Below are 23,931 nucleotides of genomic sequence, written 5' to 3' on the forward strand. Positions count from 1 at the left end.
TTGCTGATGATTGTCTTTCTCCAACTAAAGACTCATGTGAGCCACCACAGTTTTCAATAATCACAGGATCATATTTTATGTGAGTTCGATAGAAGTTAGAATCAGGATTCCTGGCTTGTTTCACGCTTTGTAACTAATCAAGTGGTAACTAAGGAAAAAAGACAAAGACCACAACGAGCTCCGACTGCTTTGGGTTTTTCATGCTCATCTGGGCTCAATGAAGTTCACATCATACTGGAACTCGAGAGTATCTACCGAGGGGACCTCACACCACCACATTTCCAGCTGAGGCTGGAGGGTAAACATGGGGGTGTTTGATAGTAAGTGTAGTACGATTTACCGATTATAGAATGTTAAGTTTAGATTCAAATTAAAAAAAAAACCAGTTACGCTTTGGTTTAATTCTGGTCACAGTTACCTTGAAACCTTACAGGTGACTCAAAGTGAGCTCTAGTCAAGGAACTTAACAAGGACTTTATCAATGACAAAACTCAGTGGTGCCTGGCTTTGATGAAGTCCAGCTAAGTCCACCTGAGCGATGCAGATAGCAAAATAGCCTAGTAAAAGAATTAAAACTAAGCAAAAAAGACTTGATGGCTTTTCAAAGCAACCGGACAAGTAACCCAGTTTTCTAGTTTTCATCTAGGAATGGCAGTATTGGGCAGAGCCACATCACTTCCGCTATGACTTGCTGATAATAGCACAATCACTCTGAAAACATAGTACTGAAACTGTGTGTGTGTGTATGTGTGGTGTGTATGTGTGTATGTGGTGTGTGTGTGTATGTGTGGTGTGTGTGTATGTGTGGTGTGTGTGTGTGTATGTGGTGTGTGTGTGTAGTGTGTGTGTGGTGTGTATGTGTGTGTGTATATGTGTGGTGTGTATGTGTGTGTGTGGTGTGTATGTGTGTGTGTATATGTGGTGTCTGTGTGTGTGTGGTGTGTGTGTGTGTGGTGTGTGTGTGGTGTGTGTGTGTTTGTGTGTGGTGTGTTTCCCAGGAGAAGATAGCTCTTCTTCTTAAGCTCGTGTTTTTCATTAAGTGTTCAGTCCTTGAAGAAAAGGAAACTCTGAAATAAGGGTGGGTAGAACTCTGGGAAGAGCTTTTGAAATGGACTTAATTTTAGTTAGTTTGGAGTAGTTAACTGAGTGTTCGTAGGTCTTCTGCCTTACTGTAAATATAACTTTTTTTTGAACTAAGTGACATATGAAGTTGAGAAATGGCAGTCATAATATACTCCTCACCCAGCTTTCAGAGAAGATGCTGTGATTTGGGTGGAGGAAAGTCAAGTGTATCTGGTAGAATGGAAGGCAAGAATAGGAAAGGAGAGTCTGAGAAGTGTAAGTGAGAGTGAATGGGACTTGGGAGACTAACTTACTGGTTTCCATACCAGTCTTTTTTCCTACCTGGGGCTTAATTTTACTATCTATGAAATGGGAGTGGTATTTATATAACATCTTTCATTAAGAGATATATAAAGACATACCTCTTTAGATATCAGAGACTTGCTAAAACGTAAACTTAGGAAACTGTAAAGGAGCAGTAAACACTATTTAAAAAATACACAATATAATGATCATTTCTCTCATTTTATTTACGCCTGTGAATAGGCCCATGTGTCAAATGCCAAGGTAATTTCAACTTGGTTTAAAAAATTCATATGGGCAAGAATTATCATCACAATCCCACACAGAATGTCAAATGACTGGTTAATGAAATAGGAACAAAAAATAAAAATAAAACAATGAAATTTTTACACTAGAGTTTGATTCTCTTCAATATAATCAGACTAAACATGATCCATTAGTTTATTCAACTAGACTTTGTTAACTTAAAAAGATGGTTTTAGATTTATTGACTTTATGTGCACACATGTGAACTCCCTGAGTGCCTCGGAGTGAAGGATGGTTGTGAACTGAGTGCTGTGAATCAAACTCAGGTCCTCAGCAAGAGGTCCAAGTGCTCTTAACCACTGAGCCATCCCTTCTGCCCTACTTTGGTGGTTAAGAATCCCTTTGCCAGAAAATTATCAAGTATGTTCCCACATAAAATTTCATAAACATATCTATGGACACTGGGATATAATTCCAGTTAGCCATGACAACCTCATGTAACCCAATCATGAAACTTTTATGGGTACTCAGGAATCAAAGTTTCAATTTCAGATAGATTTTTTATTATAGTGGCATCAATGACTACAAATTCCCTACTCCTATATATCTTTTCTTTCTTTGTAACTCGGTATACATTGCTTCTCAAAAATTATTGGCTTCATCCATATTCCATTAGTATCAAGGGAGATTTTTTTAAAGCTTCCCTATACTGGAAAATATAGAAATGTATAGAGGAAATCATGATTGGAAATTCCACCATCCAAGGAGAATTTCTATACATTCTTACTGTATTTCCTCTGATTTATCTTACTCTGAGGGGTATATTTTTATACATTTAAGTATATATAACTAAGATGGCACTTAGCGTTGTGTCCTCCTTTTACAACCAATGTTTTATTGCCACCATTTTGACATTAATATATATTCTTCATATATGACTTTCAATGGTTGCATAATATTTTAACTACATGATACATATCTGTGTGTTCATTCTCCCATAGTTGGACATTAGGATTCTTATTTTCATTTGCTTTTGCACCTGATGATTTGTTAAACATTTTTGTCAATAAATATTTCTATAACATAGGTATTAATAAAAATTACTGTATTAAAGGACAAGCATGTATTAAAAGACTCCAGATGTGCTTTGAGAGATTGCTGGATTGCACCCAAAGTTGCCCAAGAGTCATATCCCACTTGATTAGCAGTGTAAGACCCATTTCATCTTATCCTCTGCAATGGTGTTAGTAAAGTTTTCTGGATGTGAGAGTGAGAAAATGATCCTTTACTAGGAAATTCGCATCTATTTGATTGGTAATGAGAATGAAGTTGTTTTTTTTTTTTTTAATTATTGACTGCATGCATATCTTCCACGAATGGCCTTCTCCTGCTATTTGACAGTTTTTCTACAGGACTGTGGAAGCTGGTTTTTAAAAAACATGCTTTGGTCTTAGTGTCATCATCATTTAGCCAAGGCCTTAATTTTGAACTTCTGCGGAAAAGGACCAAAACGTTCCATGTCATGAATTTTAGCCAGAAGACCAGTGATTACTTTAATTATTATTTTGTAGAACTGCTCTTGGTCTCAGTGGGTAGGTTTAATTCAGCTACCACAGGGAAAGTTTTGGGACTTCTGAGTTTTTGAAACTGTCTGCAGCAAATGAGTGCAGTGTTGTATTGCCAAAGCATACACTGGTCTGCTGTGAACACCGAAAAGGTCTTAGGGAAGCACACAGTTCTTGTCTTGTGATACTTGGGGCTTGGAAACTTATAGGAAGCCAGGTGTTCTTTCTTCAACTACCTTTCCTGTGGTTTTATAGTCACATATTTCCAACTGTAAAACTGTTTATTTATAACAGCTGCAAAATACCTATGTATTCCCAGAGACAGTTGTAACTATTACTATTGATGTTATAATGATAGTTAAACAAAGTAACAAGCCATTTTCTGTCCAACTGAATTGTGGTTTTATTTGTCCGAGAGATGAACTTTACTACTCAAAAACAGATTTCTTAATAACGTCATTAAGACTCTGTAAGCGAAATCCTCCCCAAAGTCATCAGAGGAGGACTCCATCTAGTGCCTGTTTTCTCTGCCCGTTGGGACTTGTACAGCAGTGCATCTTTGTTTCAGAATAAAGCATGCTGATGGTCTAATGCTGCTAGTCAAATGCTCGTGAAACACTTATTTCAAAGTTGGGTTTGGAAATTAAAATTCAGCAAGGACCTAAAGGGTTGAAAGAATCAAAGAGGCCATAGGTTTCCTCTATTCACTCTCTGTGGAGACCACACACGAGGACGCTGCAAGGTAATTGCTTTCAGGTGAGCCTTCTTAACCTCTGTCTAGAGTAACTATGTGCTGCCAGCCTCTGAGATGGGCATTAGAACTAAGCTGAGTGCCACTGACTGCTCAGGTCATGGGTAAGGTTGGAAAAATCCATATTCATCCACATGTTTGCTCTTCTCCAAGACAACAGCTCTTGATCCAAGCATGGGCCAACGCTCCTCAGTTCTATTGTATTCCAAACAATCTATACTGATCCCTCTCCTGGAAAAGAGAGAGTGAGAATAGCCCCAAGTTATAAAGGGGACTATTGTCCAATGGACAGTTGTACAATGAATGAGACCTTTGAATTTAGCAGCTGTTAACCAGTATTTTGTAGTAAGAAAGATGGGCGTACTTAGTTTTTCAATAGAGGAGGATGTGTGTTGCTGCATGGGTCCTCTGGTTTCCATTAGGGCTTTCTTTTCCAAACTATACTAAGGAGAGGGACTTGATTTTTGTTTATAATTGAATCAGAGAGAAAGGAAGGGAGGAGAATGCACGCTGGTGAGCTGTGGAATGCGATTGCCAGCAGAACTGAAAGGTTCTGGGTGTGTGGATGGCTGGAGGAGGGGCCTCCAGAGGCAGCTGTCCTCTGTGTCTACATCCTGCCTTTTCTCAAGAGTTTCTGTTTTAATTAGCTAAGAGAAAACTTCAACCCTTCATATTCAGACAGTAGGCTAATGCTGTATTAGATTGATCTATGGACAATGGGAGATGTTTAATAGCTGTGCTCCACACAAAAGGAAGTTTTCTGTTTTAACTGACACCCACACCCATACACAAGGACTCACAGACAAGGACACACACACACACACACACACACACACACACACACACACCAGAGCTTCGGTCATGGCAGTTCATTTTCTCTCCTCTGTAAGGAGGAGAAGGCTGTCAAGGAGACTATCTAACATTTCAGGTCATAATACAACCTAATTATGTGTTAAATTTTGCTGAAGACAGAAGGTGAATAAGAGACAGGCCAAACAGCATCAAAGTTTGAAAGTTGTACTGCATTGCATTTTTATGAAGTCAAGGAATGGGCAGAGCTGATTTTAGAGTCGCCCAGGCTAGTCTACTCTCACTAGTTTTAAGGTAATTAGTATTGGACTTTTAAAGATCAATCAGTACGTTAATTCAACAGATTTTATGTTTTCCTGATATCGCCAGTTTAACAATTAAAAGGTACTCAGGGCTACTTTTATTTCAGAGTTGCTAATAAATGAAACGGCATGGCCGGAGTTAGTATTTGCCTGGGATAGCCATTTACAATTCTGTTCTCCTGTTTTTCAGTTTTGTTCTCAAGATAATTCCTTTACATTGACATTCTACCAAGTCTTGGTGCTAAAAGAGATATTAGGAGATACTCTTATTTATTGAGCCAGCCTTCCTGGGTTCAAATCCTCAAATCTGTAAGATAGGAATTGTTAAAATTCCCACCTGATGAGATGTTATGAATGGTGAATAAGTTAACATATGGTGATGTACTTAGTAAGGCCCCCTCAAAAGCTATTGTCATTATGGTTTATAGTAATATTGCCACTACTAATAGAGACTAGATACTGCATATGCCTCATATATAGATGGAAAATTCAAAATCACTGCAGGCCATTTCTTTCTCCCAAATTTATTCTTCTCATCTGAACTTGATCATATCATTCAACCTGGACACCTTTATATTACTCTATATTAACTTGCCTTTATAAGTTCTTTTCTGTTAATTATTTTATCTGGTAGTCTTGTAATATATATTTAAAAAATTGCAATTTATTAACACTTATGTGTAAGTTAAGTCACATGTGAAATAATACTTTCATCCTAATTATTTTATTAAGGCTATTTCAAGACCAAGAAACAGTTTTTATGATTTGCAGACTCCAAGAAAGTTTCTATCTCCAGATAACTTCTTGGAGTTGGGGGCAGAAACACTGAAGACTACAGATACATGTTTAAAGTGGATTAATATACCTTCAAATAGCTCCCCATATAACTTTTCACAAAAAGAATGTTTACACCAAAACTGGTCTGAAGGAAGTCGAAATGGAGAGGAACAACCCCACTCTACAGCTGATGGCTCTGTCAGTCCATTTCTGACAGTAGAAGTGAATTCTACACTGTTCAAACTCTCCAATTCTCCACTATTTGTCAGCTTCAGACCCAATGTTTTAGCAAGAGTTTTCGTCCCTTTGAGATTTCAGCTAAATTGGTGATCTCTGGGTCTCAGTAAGAGACTGTATCTCAAAAAACCAAGGTAGATGACTTCTGAGAATAACTATGTATGTCTACACACACACACACACACACACACACACACACACACACACACACACACACACACCCCTATCTTGTGTCCTTTTCAGTCATCTTTAAATAGAGGGGAAAAATGACCTGTGAGGGTATTAGTATTTGCTTCTTTTTGCTTGTTAATGTTGCAATCATTCAATTTGATTCTCTGAGTTTGGTTTAAATGCTTTTTCAATTATTTGTTTCTCTAAAGAAGAGAGTGGGCTGTAGTTCCAGGATTTTACTGCTCACCCTATGGAATCTGTTACAGGACTCTGGGATCCAATTCTAGGATAAATCTCATTATGCCACAGTTAACCAGAGACCAGCAAGGTGCAATAGGGTTGTAGCTCCTAAAGCAGTTTGCTTTTGGTGACTGTCCAGTTCTTTGGTAATTCTCTCTATTGTTATGCATACTCTGATTCCTCTATGGTCCAGGGAAATACATTTATTGATACAGTAGACAAAAAGATACATGGATTGGATGCAGAAGTATTTTACTTGTGATTCAGATACAACTCAAGTTAGGGGAAATAGATTTAAAAAATTAAAAAATGAAATTTCAGGATATTAATGGGATTTATTTCACTTAATGGCGCCTTGAAGGATGGCAGATCTAACAGATCTCTGGCTGGGGTGGGCCGCACATAATATTATGCTTCCCAACAATTTGCTTCCCTCACTTTCGTGGGGGTGGGGAGAATCACTGGAGGAGACTAATTCATGTTTTCATTTCTTTTTGAAAAAATAAAAAGATGTGCTTTTCCCGACTTTCTTTCCATCTAAGAAGTCTGAGGCAATGCTATGTCGATGTTTGGGAGATGGGCTGTCCATCGTCTTACCAAATGGCCCTTTAAATGAAGCTGTCCCTTTGTGCCTGGACAATCAGTGTTTTATGACCTGCTGCGCAAGCACATTTATGAATCACAGGAACGCCTTTTTCGAAGTTTCCCAGTGCTCATAGCATGGCAGGGGTTTCTACATCTTTGCTCACTTGTATCCTGACTATGTGAACCTCTCTGCCCATGTTCTGGAGCTTCAGTAGGAGAAACAAATGATTCAGCCATGGCCCCTTGGAACTGGAGAACAGCAGGGACCCCTGTTCGTTAATAGGTATGCTTACAAAGGCCTCACTGTATATTTATACAGAGAATGGGAACATTGTCATGAGCTGTTTGCTTGAAAACCTGCCTGAAGTGAAGGGTTATCTTCTCGGAACTAAGAATATCAATGGGCAAAGAATAATTGCTCTGTCCACCTTAACCTAGAGGTGGGACTTTTGGGAACCTCTTCATCCCACTAGGCATTTCATTCCATGCCTGGCAGGGGGAAACCAAGGCAGCAATGTACCGAATCCTGTGAATGGGGAGGGCAGGTAAGGATGAATCAGTTAAACAGCCTCTCTCTTCTCCTTTTATCTCCTTCATGCTTTCTTTGCCTGGAGGCCAGCCAGTTGTCCTGAACCACCCACACTTGCCAGTACATTAGAGTCGGTTATTTGTCTCTTTTTGTCAGCATTGAAGTGAGGAGTCAGGCTCTGCCAAGGTGCCTGTGCTGAGTGGGGCAATGATTTATAGATTAATTATTTTAAGGAACAAGGCAGCACAGCATGCTGCAGTGGAAACAGTGCCATACCAGGGGAATACCTGCATCTCAGCTCTGGTGCTGAGCTGTAATAGCTGTTTGACTTTGGGCAAATCAGTTGACCTCTCTGAGCCTTGGTGTCTTTCTCTGTAAATTGGGAATAACAACAATTGATGGCCGTGGTGATCAAATACAATTCCGGCAGTGAAAGCATTTTGTTAACCCCGAGGCACTAAATCTATGTAAAAGACTGTTATTAGATTTCTAGGGACCAGCACAATCACAGCACCTAGCCAATAAGGAGCCCAATCCTTCATTTCCAAGACCTCAGGGAGTACATTTGAAGTTATGTAGAGGAAAAAGGCCTGGAGTTTGTTGCAATGTGGGTCAACTTATAATTAGCACTCACTAAACCCATTCGTTTTCAGTACTGAACTGCTCCTCAGCGTTTTATGGCTACTAGCTTTTCAGAAGTAAGAAAACTTTGGGATATAAGGGACAAATTATGGTTGACAATTTCTGTTATCTGAATCTGAAGGGGGAGAATACAGAGTGAGCCATCCTAGAATATTTTCGGGTCACATAATAGTAGAGGATGGGCTACCGTATTTTCATAATATTTTAATAAGTGTATAAGCTGGGGAGGAACTAAAAGATCAATTTTTCTGTGATCAGTCATTAGGATGGTAAGCTATTTGTAGAGAATTCTTCCTTTTCCATAGCACTGCATTTTTCATTTCACAGAAATGCGTTTAATCCAAGTACTTGGATGATGGGAGAAATCCCATCAGTTTGAGCACTGCCAGGGATACAGAAAAGGACACGGTCTCAAAAACCAAACACAAACATAAGCCACTGCAACACAGTGGCATTTCAAGACCAGTTATAAAACTGGGTATCAGGGTTAGATCATTTGACTTTCCCATTCAAATGTCTATGCAGCAACTGCATTTCTTGAAGAATTCAGTCATAAACGCTGACTTTCATAGAGCTTTGCGTATTTGACTGGATTCACTTCTTAATTCAGGGGCCTCTCTGGCAAGTGTTCTATTACAGACCAATCAATAGAACTGAAACATACAAATTGACTGTTCAACTAGACAACTACAGTAGCTGTTATTAAAAAAAAAAACCCAGCCACTAAAGGCAGTTTTTAGGCACCATCGATAGAGCTGGTTAAAAATGTAAGCACACTTGTAGATTAACTTTTCTGCATCAAGATATAGCATGGGTTGGTTTGACTGCTTGTCTTTGCAGCCTGATGCATAGGTTGGCTGGGAGTTGTAATTCTACAGCATTCAATTCGCCATAGTTCTTCTATAGTGAGTACAAAGAATGCAAGTACTTTCTGTATCTTGGGTGTGAGGTGGATTTTCTCTGAAGCCCGACCTCAATACTGAATACTTCCTGCAGACTGGCAGTTGTTCTGATGCTAGTCAAGTTGCCAATACATTGGTTAATGTTCAAGAAAAGGACAGATAGGGTGCTATGGTGTTTGCAAGGCTCCTGTATTGCAGGGCAGTGCTTCTGACAGAGAGCTCTGCTTAACTGCAGGGAACTGTGCTTGGTAAAGACTTGAGAACTGCCAAAAGCTTTCAGTTCCCTGAGACAAGCTCGCTTGAGCACTCCATCCCAGTCTCCTGTCCAGTTCTTTGCTCCCACGTCTCTATGATGTATTTACAGCAATGGGGTCACTCACGGACTTTGCCCTCTCATGTTGCCTTTGTCTAAATGGTGCCTTATATTTTATACCCTTTCTCTCTACCCAGAAGTGGGTACCTGGGTCAACTTGGGGAATCTAATAAGCATCTCCAAAGCAGGCTAGGATGGGTACTGAAGGACTCCTTGACTAAACATATTTCTCCAGCCCTAGACTTTCTTGGTGCCTGAAATTGCTATGATTAGAGCACTTTAGCTGGCTAATGACGAAGAAAGCTCCTATTAGAATGTACATTTAAGGATACTGAACCATTATCAGCCATTAGCACTCTCTCTTGAATTAGTATATCATATAAGCTAGTCAGTCACCTGGAAAAGCTTTCGAGAAGTGAGACTTCGGTTTAGGAAGGCTCTTCACTTTCCAAGGGAACCCATGAACTTTTGTCCTTTGCTAAAAAAGGAAGGCCTTACTTACCCTCAGTCTTCTCTCAAAAGCTGAAACATTGCCTTTGTTTTGCTCCTTTCTCTGTCTCCACTCAATGAGGTTTGCATTGTGCTCTCCAGGCAATGAAATGTTGCATTTGCCGAGAGTGGGGTTGACAGCCCCTGCCAGGATGTGGGGCTCTGAGCTGAGGCTGATCTCCATCCCACTGGCAAAGGTGACACGTAGTGAACCATCTGGACTCACCCGATAGGTACTTTGAGTGTTTTCTGTAGACAGAGGAGCAAAGGAAAGGGGAGGGAGGAGGGGAAGGAGGAGAAGGAGGAGGAGAAGGAGGAGGAGGAGGAGGAGGGGAAGTTCAGCTCCAGGAGACACATTTAAGAGAGGTTGAGCAGATGGGGGCATCAGAGGCCTAACTGTACTCTGAGCTAGACCCCAACTCTGACATATACATTCTTTACCTATTTGGGTCTTGTTATTTTCACAGGTGGGGTGTATCTTGTAAACAGGATAAAACACTGCTGTCTCACATGGCAGGCTGGTCTCTGTTTCAGTCTCTGTGTCTCTGTCTGTCTCTCTGTGTCTCTGTTCCTGTCTCTCTGTCTCTCTGTCTTTTTGTCTCTCTCTGTCTGTCTCTGTCTCTCTGTCTCTTTCTGTCTCTGTCTCTGTCTCTCTCTCTCTGGTTGTTGGTTCTCTTTTAAAAGGATTCCCTCACAGACTCTCTCCCTGACTTGTTGAATGTGCTATCTTTGTTTGATATGCCAGGAGCTAGAAAGAGAAGGCTATAAAACTCAACTCAGCATCCTGCCACCTGCAGAAGTCACAGCCACTGCAGGCAGCATCATAGCCACTGGAAAGTTGGTTTTACTCATTTTGGAGTGAGTTGCCCCACAGCCTAGCAACAGAGTGAGTCCTAATGCCTAGACAGTGAAAACTATTTCTTTGTCCACTTCCTCTATACCTTCAAACACAGTCCTTGAGATTGTATTTTTTCTTCAGTTCTTTCTCCCCTCCTCTTTGTGTTTTGAATTCTCTCATAGCACTTGTATTCTTCTCTAGTGCATTGCCTAATTTGTCCTTTGTATGTATCCATGTCACATCTGATCTAGAATGCTATGCTCAGATGGGGCACAGACTATTATTGTCCTCCAACAGGAAACCCTAAAAGAGCTTTACAAATGGCTTGGTGTTGGGAAATGACTTGATGGGAGATCAGACTTGGCAGGATTTAACCTCATTACTCCCACAGAGATTGGGGCCCAAAGTGGATATGTGAACTTGTGAAAAGTCTGATTTCGTCTGTGTTCCAGCTGGAAAATGGAAGGGAGAACCCATCTTCTTAATCAGAGGGGAATTTAGTTCCTTAATAGAGAGCCTACGTTTGACCAGAGACCTTAAAGCAGGTGGAGTTCTGAAGATCATTTACCTTGCTTTAAAATGTAGATAGTACTGGTTGCTGTCAAGTTGGTTGACATGAGGACATTTTCACGGTTGGAAGTGTCTAGTGCCACTTTTGTCAGCTTCTCCAGGTCACTGTGGAAGCTGCTGACCTCTCCAGTAGGAAAAGTTGCATTGGTCAGATGTCCCTCGGGGTCATACCTGAGGAACATAACAAACGTCAACTCTGAAGCCTCCTGGCAGTGACAACTGGCCTTTGCAAGGCAAAAATCATTTGGAAGCTAATATAGTTTTACTTTGAGTGATAACAAATATTATTAACCTTGTTCAATAAGAAGAAAAAGGTCAGAGAGATGATTAATCAAAAGAAGGTAGTTTTCGAAGCTTCTGAATTCCTGATGACTTTCTTGAGCTGTGCTGTTTTACAGAAAAAATAGATATCTGGTAATGAATCACCACGATGGAAACCTGGTTTATGAATCATGTCCTGCTGTGTGCAGTGTTCCAGGGAGGCCTCTGCAATTTGGGTCGATCCCTCTACTGGTGATGAATTATGAAAGCCAGCAGAGGGTGGTGTTGTCAAAGGAAAGAGAGCCAGGAACCGATCTTCAAAGCCCAAGCAGGCCAATAAACTGACTTTGCATTGTGATGGGAAAAATTATCATTTGCTGCCGTTTAAGTTGCCAAATTTGAAATGAATGAATCTTTCTTCCAACAAAATGAACAAGCACAGAGGATAATGGAAACATGTTCATTAAAACATTCTGGAGGCCCTTGATCTTGGTATCACTTAAATTCTTTTTATCTTTCCGGAGTATAGTACATAAATGTTTTGTAATTTGCTTATATGAAGAAGACACACAAAAATAATAATTACCTGAGATAATAGGCAATAACCCATATCTGGAAATATAGTCTAGTGGGTTTACTTTTTTTTTAAAGCAAAATTATTGGCAATCTCACTGTCCTCAAAATGGAAACTGCCTCCCTGAAGGCTTTTGATGTGGAGCTGGTCTTTTATTGCCAATGGAACCATGAAAAATGAACAGTTCATTAAAAGTAAAGACACACACTTGGAAACCCATAATGTTCCCTCTTTCAAGTTGCGAATTGCAAAATATTTAAGCACTTTTATTTGCTTTTAAAATGTTAAACAATTATATTCTTTATTTTATTTTATTTTATTTTTTTACCCAAAGTGAACAGGACACAGCAAAGACACAGTCGTGAGTCTGGCTCTCTTCCACTCTCCTTTCTGTGAAGTGGGAGGAGTGCTATCCCATCAGATTTTAAGGGCTTCGGCCCTAAGTAGTTGCTGAAAATTTAAAATCTAGACCAACTTTTGGCTAGACCATGTCTTAGAACAGGGAGCTGCACTTGAGAGTATACACAATGCTGTTTCAAGTTCAATTTCAGTGTATATGTTATGTCTATGGACACACATAGATTATCAGTTAAAACAGTTGTGTGTGCGCGCACACGGAGAATCAGACAAATTGGTCATTTGACATTAAAGACACTCCAACTGTTATATTGCTTCATTGGGTTTTGTTTTGTTTTGTTCTAAATGGGCTTCACTCAAAATGCTCAGTGTGCTGTTACTGTGCAGGGAAGGACTCATTGTCAACAGTGCTATTTGTGCCTGTGCTTAATGGCAAAATCCTTCCTTTGCCCAGCCTGTTTGCTCACAGCCTGCTCTAGGGCTCTGCACCTGTAAGCAGCAAGCCTCCGTTCAGAAACAGCATAGACAGGCTGTGTGTTAGTGTTTGTGTTAGTGTTAGGGATAGGGCTAGGGCTAGATAGAACTCCAGCCTTTGTCTGCCGGGTGGTCCTTCCAGAGGACAAAAACAATGTCCAGCTTTTATAGTTAAAAGCGATCAACCTGCTGCTCCCTATAGGAAAAGTTTCCAATTTGCAGATAGAGGGCAGCTGTTGCAAGCTTTCCTCAGTAGGAATGTGCCAGTCTAGCAGCTTGGGTTAGGCAGCAGTTCCTTCCCGATCCACATTCAGCCTGGGCAACTGTGCCTCATTGCTTTTCCTTTCCTGGATTCTAAGGGCTTGCCTCAAATCTTAATCAATGCCACTGTCCTTCATTCCTGCAGGACATTGGCCCTGAAATATTGTAGGTAAAAGTGTCAACTGACTTTTCATTTGGGGGGCAACTACTTCCCCCCTCCTAGTCATAGAGACCTGTCTTGTAATTTATTTGCTTTATTGGGATTGAATTTAGAGCAAGAGCTCTATATCGGAGCTATAACCCAGCCCTCTCCTTGAGTTTGAACAACATCCCATAGGAAAGATGGTTGTGGTTGTGTGGTTGTGAGAGAAAGACAAGTTCAGATCCCATTGGGAGCCATCTATGCACATGCAGGCAAGAGTCCAAAGGTCTCATGAGTCACAGTAAAGATTTGGAGACAAATTCGGTTTGCCAACTGATCTAGCTAATATCTATTATCACTAAGCCATATTTTTTTTTTACCAGAGATGCATTTTCCTACTTATTCACAACAGCACAAGCACAGTCCTTCAATCTCTGTTCCTGTCACTGTTTCCCAAGTCTACAGACGTGCATTGGGAAAGGAAAGCTAGTTCTGGATAAAACTGGAGTTACTCAGATAGACTTAGGTGAGAGGGTACTGCTTGGTCCTCTTCTCAAGAGGGAGGCAATGGTTTAGGGAATAAAGTAACCTTTGCCACAGGCTTGTCTAGACTCTGAGTGACTAGAAAGTCATCTTGCCTCTCATTTCCTCTCTGTGGCTGGGCAGGCATTCTTATTACAAAGTATACGTAGTTCGGTCATAGAACTCCAGCCCTCAACACTCTTCCATAGCCACCTTCTGCTTGTCCCATTCCAAAGCAGTTGCATTTGGTAATGTTTGTAGTGTGGTGTCTCTCATGCACTCAATCATTTATATGGCCCTGGATCAAAACAAAAAGAGGCCCACCTCTCTTCTGTGGGGTCATTACCAAAGGAAGAGCTACAGGCAGATGGAAACATCAGTGGGTAATTCCCTCAAGTTTGGAAAGATTGCTCAAAGTGGACAAGAAAGAAAGAGAGCCTTTGATTTCTCAGGGCTTGCTGGAGTTCACCCCTCCCCAACTCCCATCACCAGGGAATGCATCTTTCCAGACTGAATGTCAAAGAAACAAGTTTAATCAAAATTCTCTCATGTCGTGCTTTTCCCTTTGGAGCTTGCATTCTTTGGTGCAGAGTACAAACCAATATGCGTCAACAGATCCCCTCAAGCCACAACATGGGGACGCCCCCCTCCTTTCTCCAGGCAGTATAGAGAGCTCATTTAACCAGGCTCAAAAATTCTGCCAATGGGAATGTGCCATTTAGGCAATGAGTATTGCCTTGCTAGCCATTAGAAGAGGGTTTGGTAAGAGGAGATTTATCATTATATTCAGTCCTAGATTGATTTTTGCAGTGTTCTTACAGGGAAGGAAACAGTAGCATTGAACACTTATCCTTTAGTTCAGCACTGTGATAGACTGTATGTGTGTGATAGATAGTATGTGTGTGTGTGTGTGTGTGTGTGTGTGTGTGTGTTCATGCTCACATGTATGTACTCTCGTAGAGCATGCAAAGGAAATTCATCTTTTTAAAATTCTTTAATTAACTAAGTAATTAAAATTGATGTGTATGGGTGGTTTCCCAGCATGCACGTCTCTGTATCATCTGAATGCCTTAGTGTCCATGGAGGCCAGAAGATGGTTTTCCTGGAACTGGAGTGATAGGCAGTTTTGAGCCTATAGTTGCTGGAAATTGAACCTGGATCCTCTAGAAGAGCAGCCAGTGCTCTTAACCGCTGAGCCATCTTTTCAGCTCCTAGATTTCATTATCCTTGAGGGGGATATACTTTAGTTGGGGGAAGTTATATTTATACATTATTAAAAATATATTTGGTCTAATCTTTTCTCATAAAGGATAGTGCGATCTTTCCCCTGAGGAGCATTTAAGCCAGTTCTAAAACTGCACTGAATAGAAGCTGGGAGCTTCCCTACCTTTGCTTACTAGAAAATACTCAGATTAATAAATGTGTGATTCATTATTTATATTTTTAAAAGGAAGGACAAAGAAGTCAGACCTCTATACTCCCTCAGGTCAAAACTGACCAATCTAATAAGCATTCTTTAGGAAATAGTGGATCCATCTTTCTCACCAGGAATAGTATTTTGCTTTTGTTTATGCACTTTCAAGTCCACAGTGCCCTTGTGTTCTCATTTGACTTTCATTCAGCTAATAGAGTCATGTGCTATAGGTCCTGAGGATACAGTGTTTCCTGAAACCCACAGTCTCTAGTAGGGCAGATGAGAGCTACACCAAAAAAATCCCTCTAGTCCCAGGCTATTGCTAGTGCATATGTAAAGGAAGAACTGTAGAAACCCAATAAAGGCAGAAATCTCTTTCTGGTGGGCTGAGCAAAAGAGAGGGAGGACGATCATGAGGTGGTGATGTTTCAATCCTGGATGGTGTACAGAGACTGAGGAGGGAAAGAAGACATTTCAAAGAAAGCTGGAACAGGAAGACCAGTGCAGACTTCTGTGGCATGTGCTTTGGGGGAATGCTGTTTGAGAACAAGGTTCCTTAAGGAAGGAAGTGGGAGAGAATGCTGGAGGAGTGAGCACAGTGGGGGGTTGGTCTACCAGGCTCTCAAGGTAAATATGAAGTTATGTAGGGGCAAAGAAGGTAATGTAGAGGTGTGGAAAGACGTTTTCCGGGGTGTGGTGGGGAATAGTGTGACCAGATCAGTGTTTTGATGACAGCGAATTACATGTGGGGAGACTGGGAGCAGTAGAGATTGTGAGGAGGTTACAGTCTCAGCTCCTGTAAGGAGGGATGAGGAACTTCTGTTTTTATCAAATGTATTGGGGTCACATGTGCTTGGGACTTGCCTTCCGCCCTGGACTGTAAGTCCACATCTTTTGACTTCTCAGTCATCTTTGCATTCTCAGAGTGTGGCATAAATTCTCACTACATTCACTCATTTGGTAGATTAGTGGTAATTGGACATTGCCAGTAAAAAATGGAGAGGACTGTTCAACACGAGCGACAGTGGGTTAGAGAGCAGACAGAATCATCTCCAGTAGTGTTGGGAGGGTTGCTGTTTGGTTTTTGTTAGCTTGGCATAAGCTAGAGTAATCTGGAAAGAGGAATCGCAACTGAGAAAATTCTCCCATCAGTTTGGTCTGGGGGCAAGCCTGTGAGTCATCGCTCTGATTGATGATTCCTTGTGGATGGTGCCATTCCTGAGTGCTATAAGAGATCAGGCTGAATAAAGCATTGGGAGCAGGCCAGTAAGCACCATGGTCTCTGCTTCAGGTTCTGCCTTCAGATTCCTGTTTTGTGTTCCTGCCCTGACTTCCCTCAATGATGGAAATAACCTTCAAGGTAAATGTAAAGCCTTTCTACCTCAAGTCTCTTTTATTCGGTGTTTCAGCAACACAAAGCAAATAGGACAAGAGGACCAACTCAGTTTATGTAGATGTCCTATGAAAATGCAGCTAAACTTCTTCGAAGCCCCTGAAATGTTCTCTGCCTCCATGAGCTCCGAATCTTCATTTTGCTTTTCTACAGCATTACTGCAAATTCTGTTTCCTTCATTTGTGAGTCATAGCAAGACTTGGGACAAAGAGAGGTATTTGAACAAAGATGTTGAGTCTATCTTTAGATACCCGAGGGAACAGTCCATATTTTTATATGCTTCTTTCCATGTGTAGTGGTTTTATTTTTGTTTTTGATAGTCTCATGTAGCCAAGGCTGGATTAGAATCTTTTAGGTACCTGAGATGGTGGTTTGATGGGGTTAAGGACAGAATGCCTGGCCCTATACATCTTATGTAAGCACTCCACCAACTGAATTACATCCTCAGTCCTATTTTTGCTAGATTGTAGTCATTTGCTTGCCTGGAGGTAAGGGCTGCACCTCATAGCACCTTAGTTTCTTTTCTATCTCATGACTGTAGAAGACGCTACAATCTTGCATATGTTTGGCTTGTGAGCCTTAGCAGTAAATGGATGAGCCATTTCTCCAGCTCCATTTCAAGTGTTTGAAGTGGTGACTATCGAGTGAAACTTTCTGCATGAAGATATGGCTTATATGCCTTTCCCCATTACAATCTTATCTGGGCGAAAGGGCGATCCCCCATTAGCCACCCTTGACAAGACTTGGCATTGGAAAAATATTCTAGAAAGTATTGAGAAATATTATGAAAGCTTTTCTCACTTGTCATTAAGTGGCTTTTTGTGTGGAAAGAAACGAACTAGCAGAGTCTAGAAATGGAGAAGGCAGAGGACCCAAAGATCAATAACACATGGAAATACAGAAGTCTTCCTCCCAAGTGCAAGGACTTCCCATAAAAGGCAGGAGGGACTGAGGAACTGTTAACTCTGCTCATCCTGACAGCAGACACAACTGATTCTCTTGCCTCAGCCTGGGGCTTTTTTTATTTAATGTAGTAGAAGTTGTTTTTTTTTTTTTTGGCCAGGAAAATGCCAGAAAAATAATCAAAAGCATCATGGTTGCTATTTCACTTCCAAGGGTGAAGAGGATTTGCCCGTTGTGTGAGGAGCAAGGTCTGTGCCTTGGATGTCCACTGTGATAGGGTCAATTACAATTAGGGGTCCATTAGCTTGTTAGGACAGAATGCATTTCTCCTTGCTCTAGCATTATTCTTATGTTGACAGTCACCTCTTGTTAGCCATTTCCCTGTGAACAGCTTCTCATCCCTGCCCCGCCCCTAACCCCTGCACTCTGACACTTAGGACACTTATGGGCAGTGGAGCTTCAAGTGCTAATACTTGGGGTGTGTAGTTTTGATCTGGGTCCAAATCAAACAATTAGGAAAACCAATGAACTATTTAAACAATATTCCATCACACAGTAAAAGCCCCTGTATTCCTGCTGCACAAGAGACTGTTTTAAGTTCTGTTTGCATTACCCACTGTTCGGGGTCGACTGTGTCAGTTTTTCTCTCAATAGCTGCAGATAATCAAAAGCTGAACAGATTACTCTCGTGGGCCTTTCTACACAGCAGGTCCCCATCTTGACAAACTTTGCTTCACTCATCTCATCTCACAACAGAATTCTGTTTTTGACTTGGAAAACAATTTGTCCCCTTTAACCAAAGAAAGAAGCCACGTTCTCCCTTTATAGAAATACTTGAGGATTTAGGTGAGCATTTCAGTTTCTATTATGCTTAGCCTTCTTCTGACCCTGATTGAGATAGGAGCTCCAATTCTGTGTTCTCAAAGTTCAGATGGACAAGGACAGTTTTGTGGGAATATCCAGGACTGGATATAAATGATATAAAGGATATAAATGAAACAAGACACATGCTGAAGATAGGTTATTTATGCATATTGTTATGGTGAGAAAGTCATGCATTCTTACATGGCCAGGAAAGATAGGATAGGGGCTGTGGTTTATTACGGGCTGCTGTTCAGCCTGAGAACAAACAGCTTCAAAAGGAAGAGGTATCCTCTCTCAACACATGTAATTTGTTCTTGACCAGTTCAGCATGCATCTTGCTGGAGTTAGGAGGTAGAAGAAAGAATAGCCTTCCTGTTCACCTAATGATGTTCTCATATTCACATCCTCTTGTAGCTCTACACATTCTGTGTCATCATTCTTGTAGTCTCAAATGTTCACTCTCTTATGGAACTCACTGTGGTAGGTGTAGAGCAGAAAGAATAAGTCTAACTCTAGATCTAGCCAACAAGCAATCTGAGTGGGCAAGTTACCTCCTTGTTCTGGGACTCCCTCTTTCATAAGATGACTTCTAACTATTCTTCATGGTCATAAAATTCCAAGGATACTCTCATGTGGATGCTTGTGTTTCTTATTTCTTAGAGTCTCATTATTGGTTATGCCACAAGGATGTTAGTAGCTCCCACTTTCCTGATTGCACACTGAGTCCTGGTGACAGGTCTGGGGGATACTGCTTACCACATTTTCTCTGCTTCAAGGTGCCAATAGAAGATAGCTGCTCCTTCAGTAACACTCTCTTCTCTACTGGGCATCATAAATTTTGATCTCTATACTGTACCCTTTCCATTAGCAAGCAAACATATTTCACTAAAATCTTCGATAAACTCAAGGCTAGCCTGGTCTACATAGTGAGTTTCAGGCCAGCAAGGCCTGAAACCCTTTGTTCAGTGAGACCCTGCCTCAAACCTAAACCCAAATCAAAGAAAAAATGAACAACAACAACAAAAATCCCTTCTGTTCACTCCATTTCTCTCCCCTGACACCAGTTCGAATTTTTCTACTCCTTATAGCAAAGCTCCTCAAAGTAATTCTTTATCTACTATGTCCAATCTCTCTCCTCCTATTTTCTTTTTTATTATTATTGAGAGATACTTTACACACCAAAAAATTTAGTGTTTTAAAGGGTACAAGCTACTAATGTTTCAGCACATTGGTTATGTTATATAACTATCACCACCACTTCCAGGGCGTTTCTGTCATTCTGTAAACAAACCTTATTCATTATGCCTGCCCATACCCCCAGTTTATTCCTTTCATCGGCTCTTGGCAACTACTAGTCTATTTTTTATCTATATGGATTTGCCTTTTCTGGATATTTTCTCTAGATGTAACCATATGATATTTTCCCCTTGTGTTTAGCTTCTTTCACTCAATGATTGAGGTTGACTCATGTTTTAGTACGTATCAAGACTTTGTTTCTACTTCTGAGTTAATACTATCTCATGATATTGGTAGATTGCATTATGCATGTCTACTCATCACTTGGTGGACACTTCCTGGTGATTATGAACAGTGTTGCCATGAATATTTGTGCATCCATCTAGTCTATCACTGACCTGTGCTAGTCAGGCTTGAGTCCTCTACTGTGTTGTAGAATCTTCCTCCTTTCAGGTAAATAATGATCTTCAGAGACAATGATTGATTCTTAGGATCAACTTATTTATTAATATCTGATACATTGTTGTCTTTTTTCTGGGGATGCTGGACATTGTCCCCTGGGTCTTGTATATGTTAAGCTGGTGACCTACCATTGAGTTCTAAACTCCCCTCCCTTTTCCTTTTTGAATCATCTGTTTTATATAGGGATGGATTATGAATGCATCCCCCAAATTTTTAAGTTGAAATATTATAAGCTGGGTTTTATTTTAACTTTTATTTTATTTTGTTTCAAGTATTATGTGCATAGATTTTTTTTGTTCTGGATGTATGTCTGTGTACTTCTTGCATGCCGAATATGGAAGAGGACAGCAGATCCCTGGGGATTGGAGTTACAGATGGTTGTGAGCTGCCATGCAGTGCTGGGAATTAAGCCCAGGTTCTTTGAAAAGAGCAGCCAGTGAATTTGACTATTGAGCCATCTGTCCAAGGGCAAGAGAGAGGGTCTTTAGGAGATGATTAGGTCATAAGGGTTCTGTCCCCAAAATGAGATCTGTGAGTTGTAGGGAAATAGCCTACCTCTTTTCCTCTCTACTTCTGCCACATGATGACACAGAGTAAGAGGTGCCATCGTGCAAGCAGAGAGTACCTCATACTACATGTTGATTCTGCTGGCACCTTAATCTAAGCCTTTCTATCCCCTGGCAAGATGTCTTAGTGGGACAAAGCATTCGCTGCCCAGCTCCTGTGGCCTGAGTTTGAGCCCTAGAACCCATGTAAAGGTGGAAAGAGAACATCGACTCCACAGAGCTCTCCTCTGACACACACCATATGCCCCCACCCCCGCCCCAGTGAATTCCAATCTTTTATAAATAACCTGGTCTAAGGCAGTTTGTTTAAGAGCATAAATCTTTGGACTAAACCAATTGGCTTTCAGTACATGCCACTTCTCTAGCTTGTTGTGGTCTGTCCTGAAGTTATCCGTATTTTGATGCTAATTCCACTGCCCCAAGGACAGCTGCCTAGTCACATACTCAGGAATCAGGTCATTTCACCAAAACCTTGCCATTGAATTTGTAAAGTACAGGTGAGGGGCAGGTACAGGATAGAAGGAGGCCTGACATTGGAGGAGAAGGAAGGATGGGTGGGAGAGAAGTTTGAAGGAAGAGGAGGAGACAGGACACAGAAGAGAGAGAGGGGAGAAGCCATGGCAGGTGATGTTAAGATTCTGCTCTGTGTATTTACAGGTTGTTATTAATGTTCTCAAGGGATGGATGGTACTCGGCTTTGTATGTTTAAGTGGGCAATTATATCTTATCAATTGGATCTAAGATTATTGTGTTGTGTGTTCTTTTATGTGAGGGTTTGAGTGTAGGAAAGTGTGCGGCTGGGATGTGTTTCTGCCAAGATATCTAGCAGATATCTTGGGGCACCGAGGTGTAGACCCAGTGGGGTAAAAGACTACTACTACTTTTTATTTTTATATTTTTACAACAACACTAGCTCCTCCTTTTCTCAGTCTCTTTTGACAATTGTTCTTAAGCTAAAAACTATGAGGTAATTCTGGATCATTATGCTGCTAGCTTTTCTTAGTCTAATCTCACTTTTCTGGCAATCTCACCTGCTTCATATATTTAAATACATTTTAACCTTTGGTGGAGTACAAATGTTGATTCTTAGCTTCTCTTCAAATCTAGACGCATCTATTTAAATTTAAATGTTTAACGAATTGTCACAAATTGAATTTCTAGGCTCTTACCTTATAATATGTCTTGTACAATATTTCGCTTTAAGAGTAGAAATTCTAGATTGTGTTGTTTAAGCCAAAAATTTTGAAGTTGTCATTGACATTTTTTCCTACAAATCCTACACCTACTTTGACAGTAAGCATTAATCATTCTTCTTTTATCTATCTATCTATCTATCTATCTATCTATCTATCTACCTATCTATCTATCTATCTATCTTTGTATGTCATGGCAGAAAGGGGGAGGTCAGGGAACAATCTGTGGGAATCAGTTCATTCTTTCCACCATATGAGTTTCTGGAATCAAGCTCAAGTTATCAGGCTTGGAGTCAATCATTTTAATCTGCTGAGTCATCTTACTAGCCCCAAATTATTAATACATCTCATACCATAGATATGTATGCATATAATCTTCATATAACATCATTATTTGAAACACTATACAACTTATTCTCCTCCAGTAAAATGTAAGGTCCATGAGTAAATGGAGCTTTGTTTATTAATGGTTCCATCTCCACACATAATAGGCGCATCCAGCCTGTGGCCTACAGGCTCACATACTTTAGGATAGTTATGAGTGAAGGTCAATACAAACTCATTAACTAACTTAAAAGATTATAGGATTTTTGTGACTTTTTGTAAGTTGACTTCATAGCTCTCATGTGTGAACTTAGTAGATGATATCATTGTGCCTCAGTGTCAAAGGTTAGACATGTCTGGAATATTTTGTACTACTTAGCAAATACTCAAAAATATTAGTCAAACCCTTCATAATAGTCCCAAATAATATAAAATACCTCAGTGTGACTTTAACCAAGCAAGTGAAAGATCTGTATGATAAGAACTTCAAGCCTCTGAAGAAAGAAATTGAAGAAGATCTCAGAAGATGGAAAGATCTCCCATGCTCATGGATTGGCAGGATTAATATAGTAAAAATGGCCATTTTACCAAAAGTGATCTACAGATTCAATGTAATCCCCATCAAAATTCCAATCCAATTCTTCATAGAGTTAGACAGAACAATTTGCAAATTCACCTGGAAAAACAAAAATCTCAGGATAGCTAAAACTATCCTCAACAATAAAAGGACTTCAGGGGGAATCACTATCCCTGAACTCAAGCAGTATTACAGAGCAATAGTGATAAAAACTGTACAGCATTGTACAGAGACAGGCAGATAGACCAGTGGAATAGAATTGAAGACCCAGAAACGAACCCACACACCTATGGTCACTTGATTTTTGAGAAAGGAGCCAAAACCATCCAATGGAAAAAAGATAGCATTTTCAGCAAATGGTGCTGGCTCCACTGGAGGTCAGAATGTAGAAGAATGCAGATCGAACCATTCTTATTACCCTGTACAAAGCTTAAGTCCAAGTGGATCAAGGACCTCCACATCAAACCAGATACATTTGAACTAATAAACGAAAAAGTGGGGAAGCATCTCAAACACATGGGCACTGGAGAAAATTTCCTGAAAAAAACACCAATGGCTTATGCTCTAGGATTAAGAATTGACAAATGGGATCTCATAAAACTACAAAGCTTCTGTAAGGCAAAGGACACTGTTGTTAGGACAAAACGGCAACCAACAGATTGGGAAAAGATCTTTACCTATCCTACAACTGATAGAGGGCTTATATCCAAAATATACAAAGAACTCACGAAGTTAGACTGCAGGAAGACATATAACCCTATTAAAAATGGGGTTTAGAGCTAAACAAAGAATTCACAGCTGAGGAATGCCCGATGGCTGAGAAGCACCTAAAGAAATGTTCAACATCTTTAGTCATAAGGGAAATGCAAATCAAAACAACCGTGAGATTCCACCTCACACCAGTCAAAATGGCTAAGATCAAAAACTCCAGCGACAGCAGTTGCTGGCGAAGATGTGGAGAAAGAGGAACACCCCTCCATTTTTGGTGGGATTGCAGACTGGTACAACCATTCTGGAAATCAGTCTGGAGGTTTCTCAGAAAATTGGACATTGCAGTACTTGAGGACCCAGCTATA

At 40.5% G+C, this 23,931-nt stretch overlaps 1 protein-coding gene across 2 annotated transcripts in view; it reads right to left on the bottom strand.

The window, feature by feature from the left end:
• Positions 1-23,931, bottom strand: part of Tenm1 (teneurin transmembrane protein 1) — an 889,292-nt gene that overhangs the window by 17,588 nt on the left and 847,773 nt on the right. For both annotated transcript variants that reach the window (XM_087599322.1, NM_001446957.1), the window contains 2 exon segments: positions 11,331-11,503; positions 9,938-10,173 (listed from right to left, as the gene is read on the bottom strand). In XM_087599322.1, the coding sequence (XP_087455448.1) occupies positions 9,938-10,173; positions 11,331-11,503 (409 nt within the window).

This window comes from Rattus norvegicus, chromosome X (genome assembly GCF_021556685.1).
Source record: "Rattus norvegicus strain SHRSP/BbbUtx chromosome X, alternate assembly SHRSP_T2T, whole genome shotgun sequence".
NCBI lineage: Eukaryota > Metazoa > Chordata > Mammalia > Rodentia > Muridae > Rattus > Rattus norvegicus.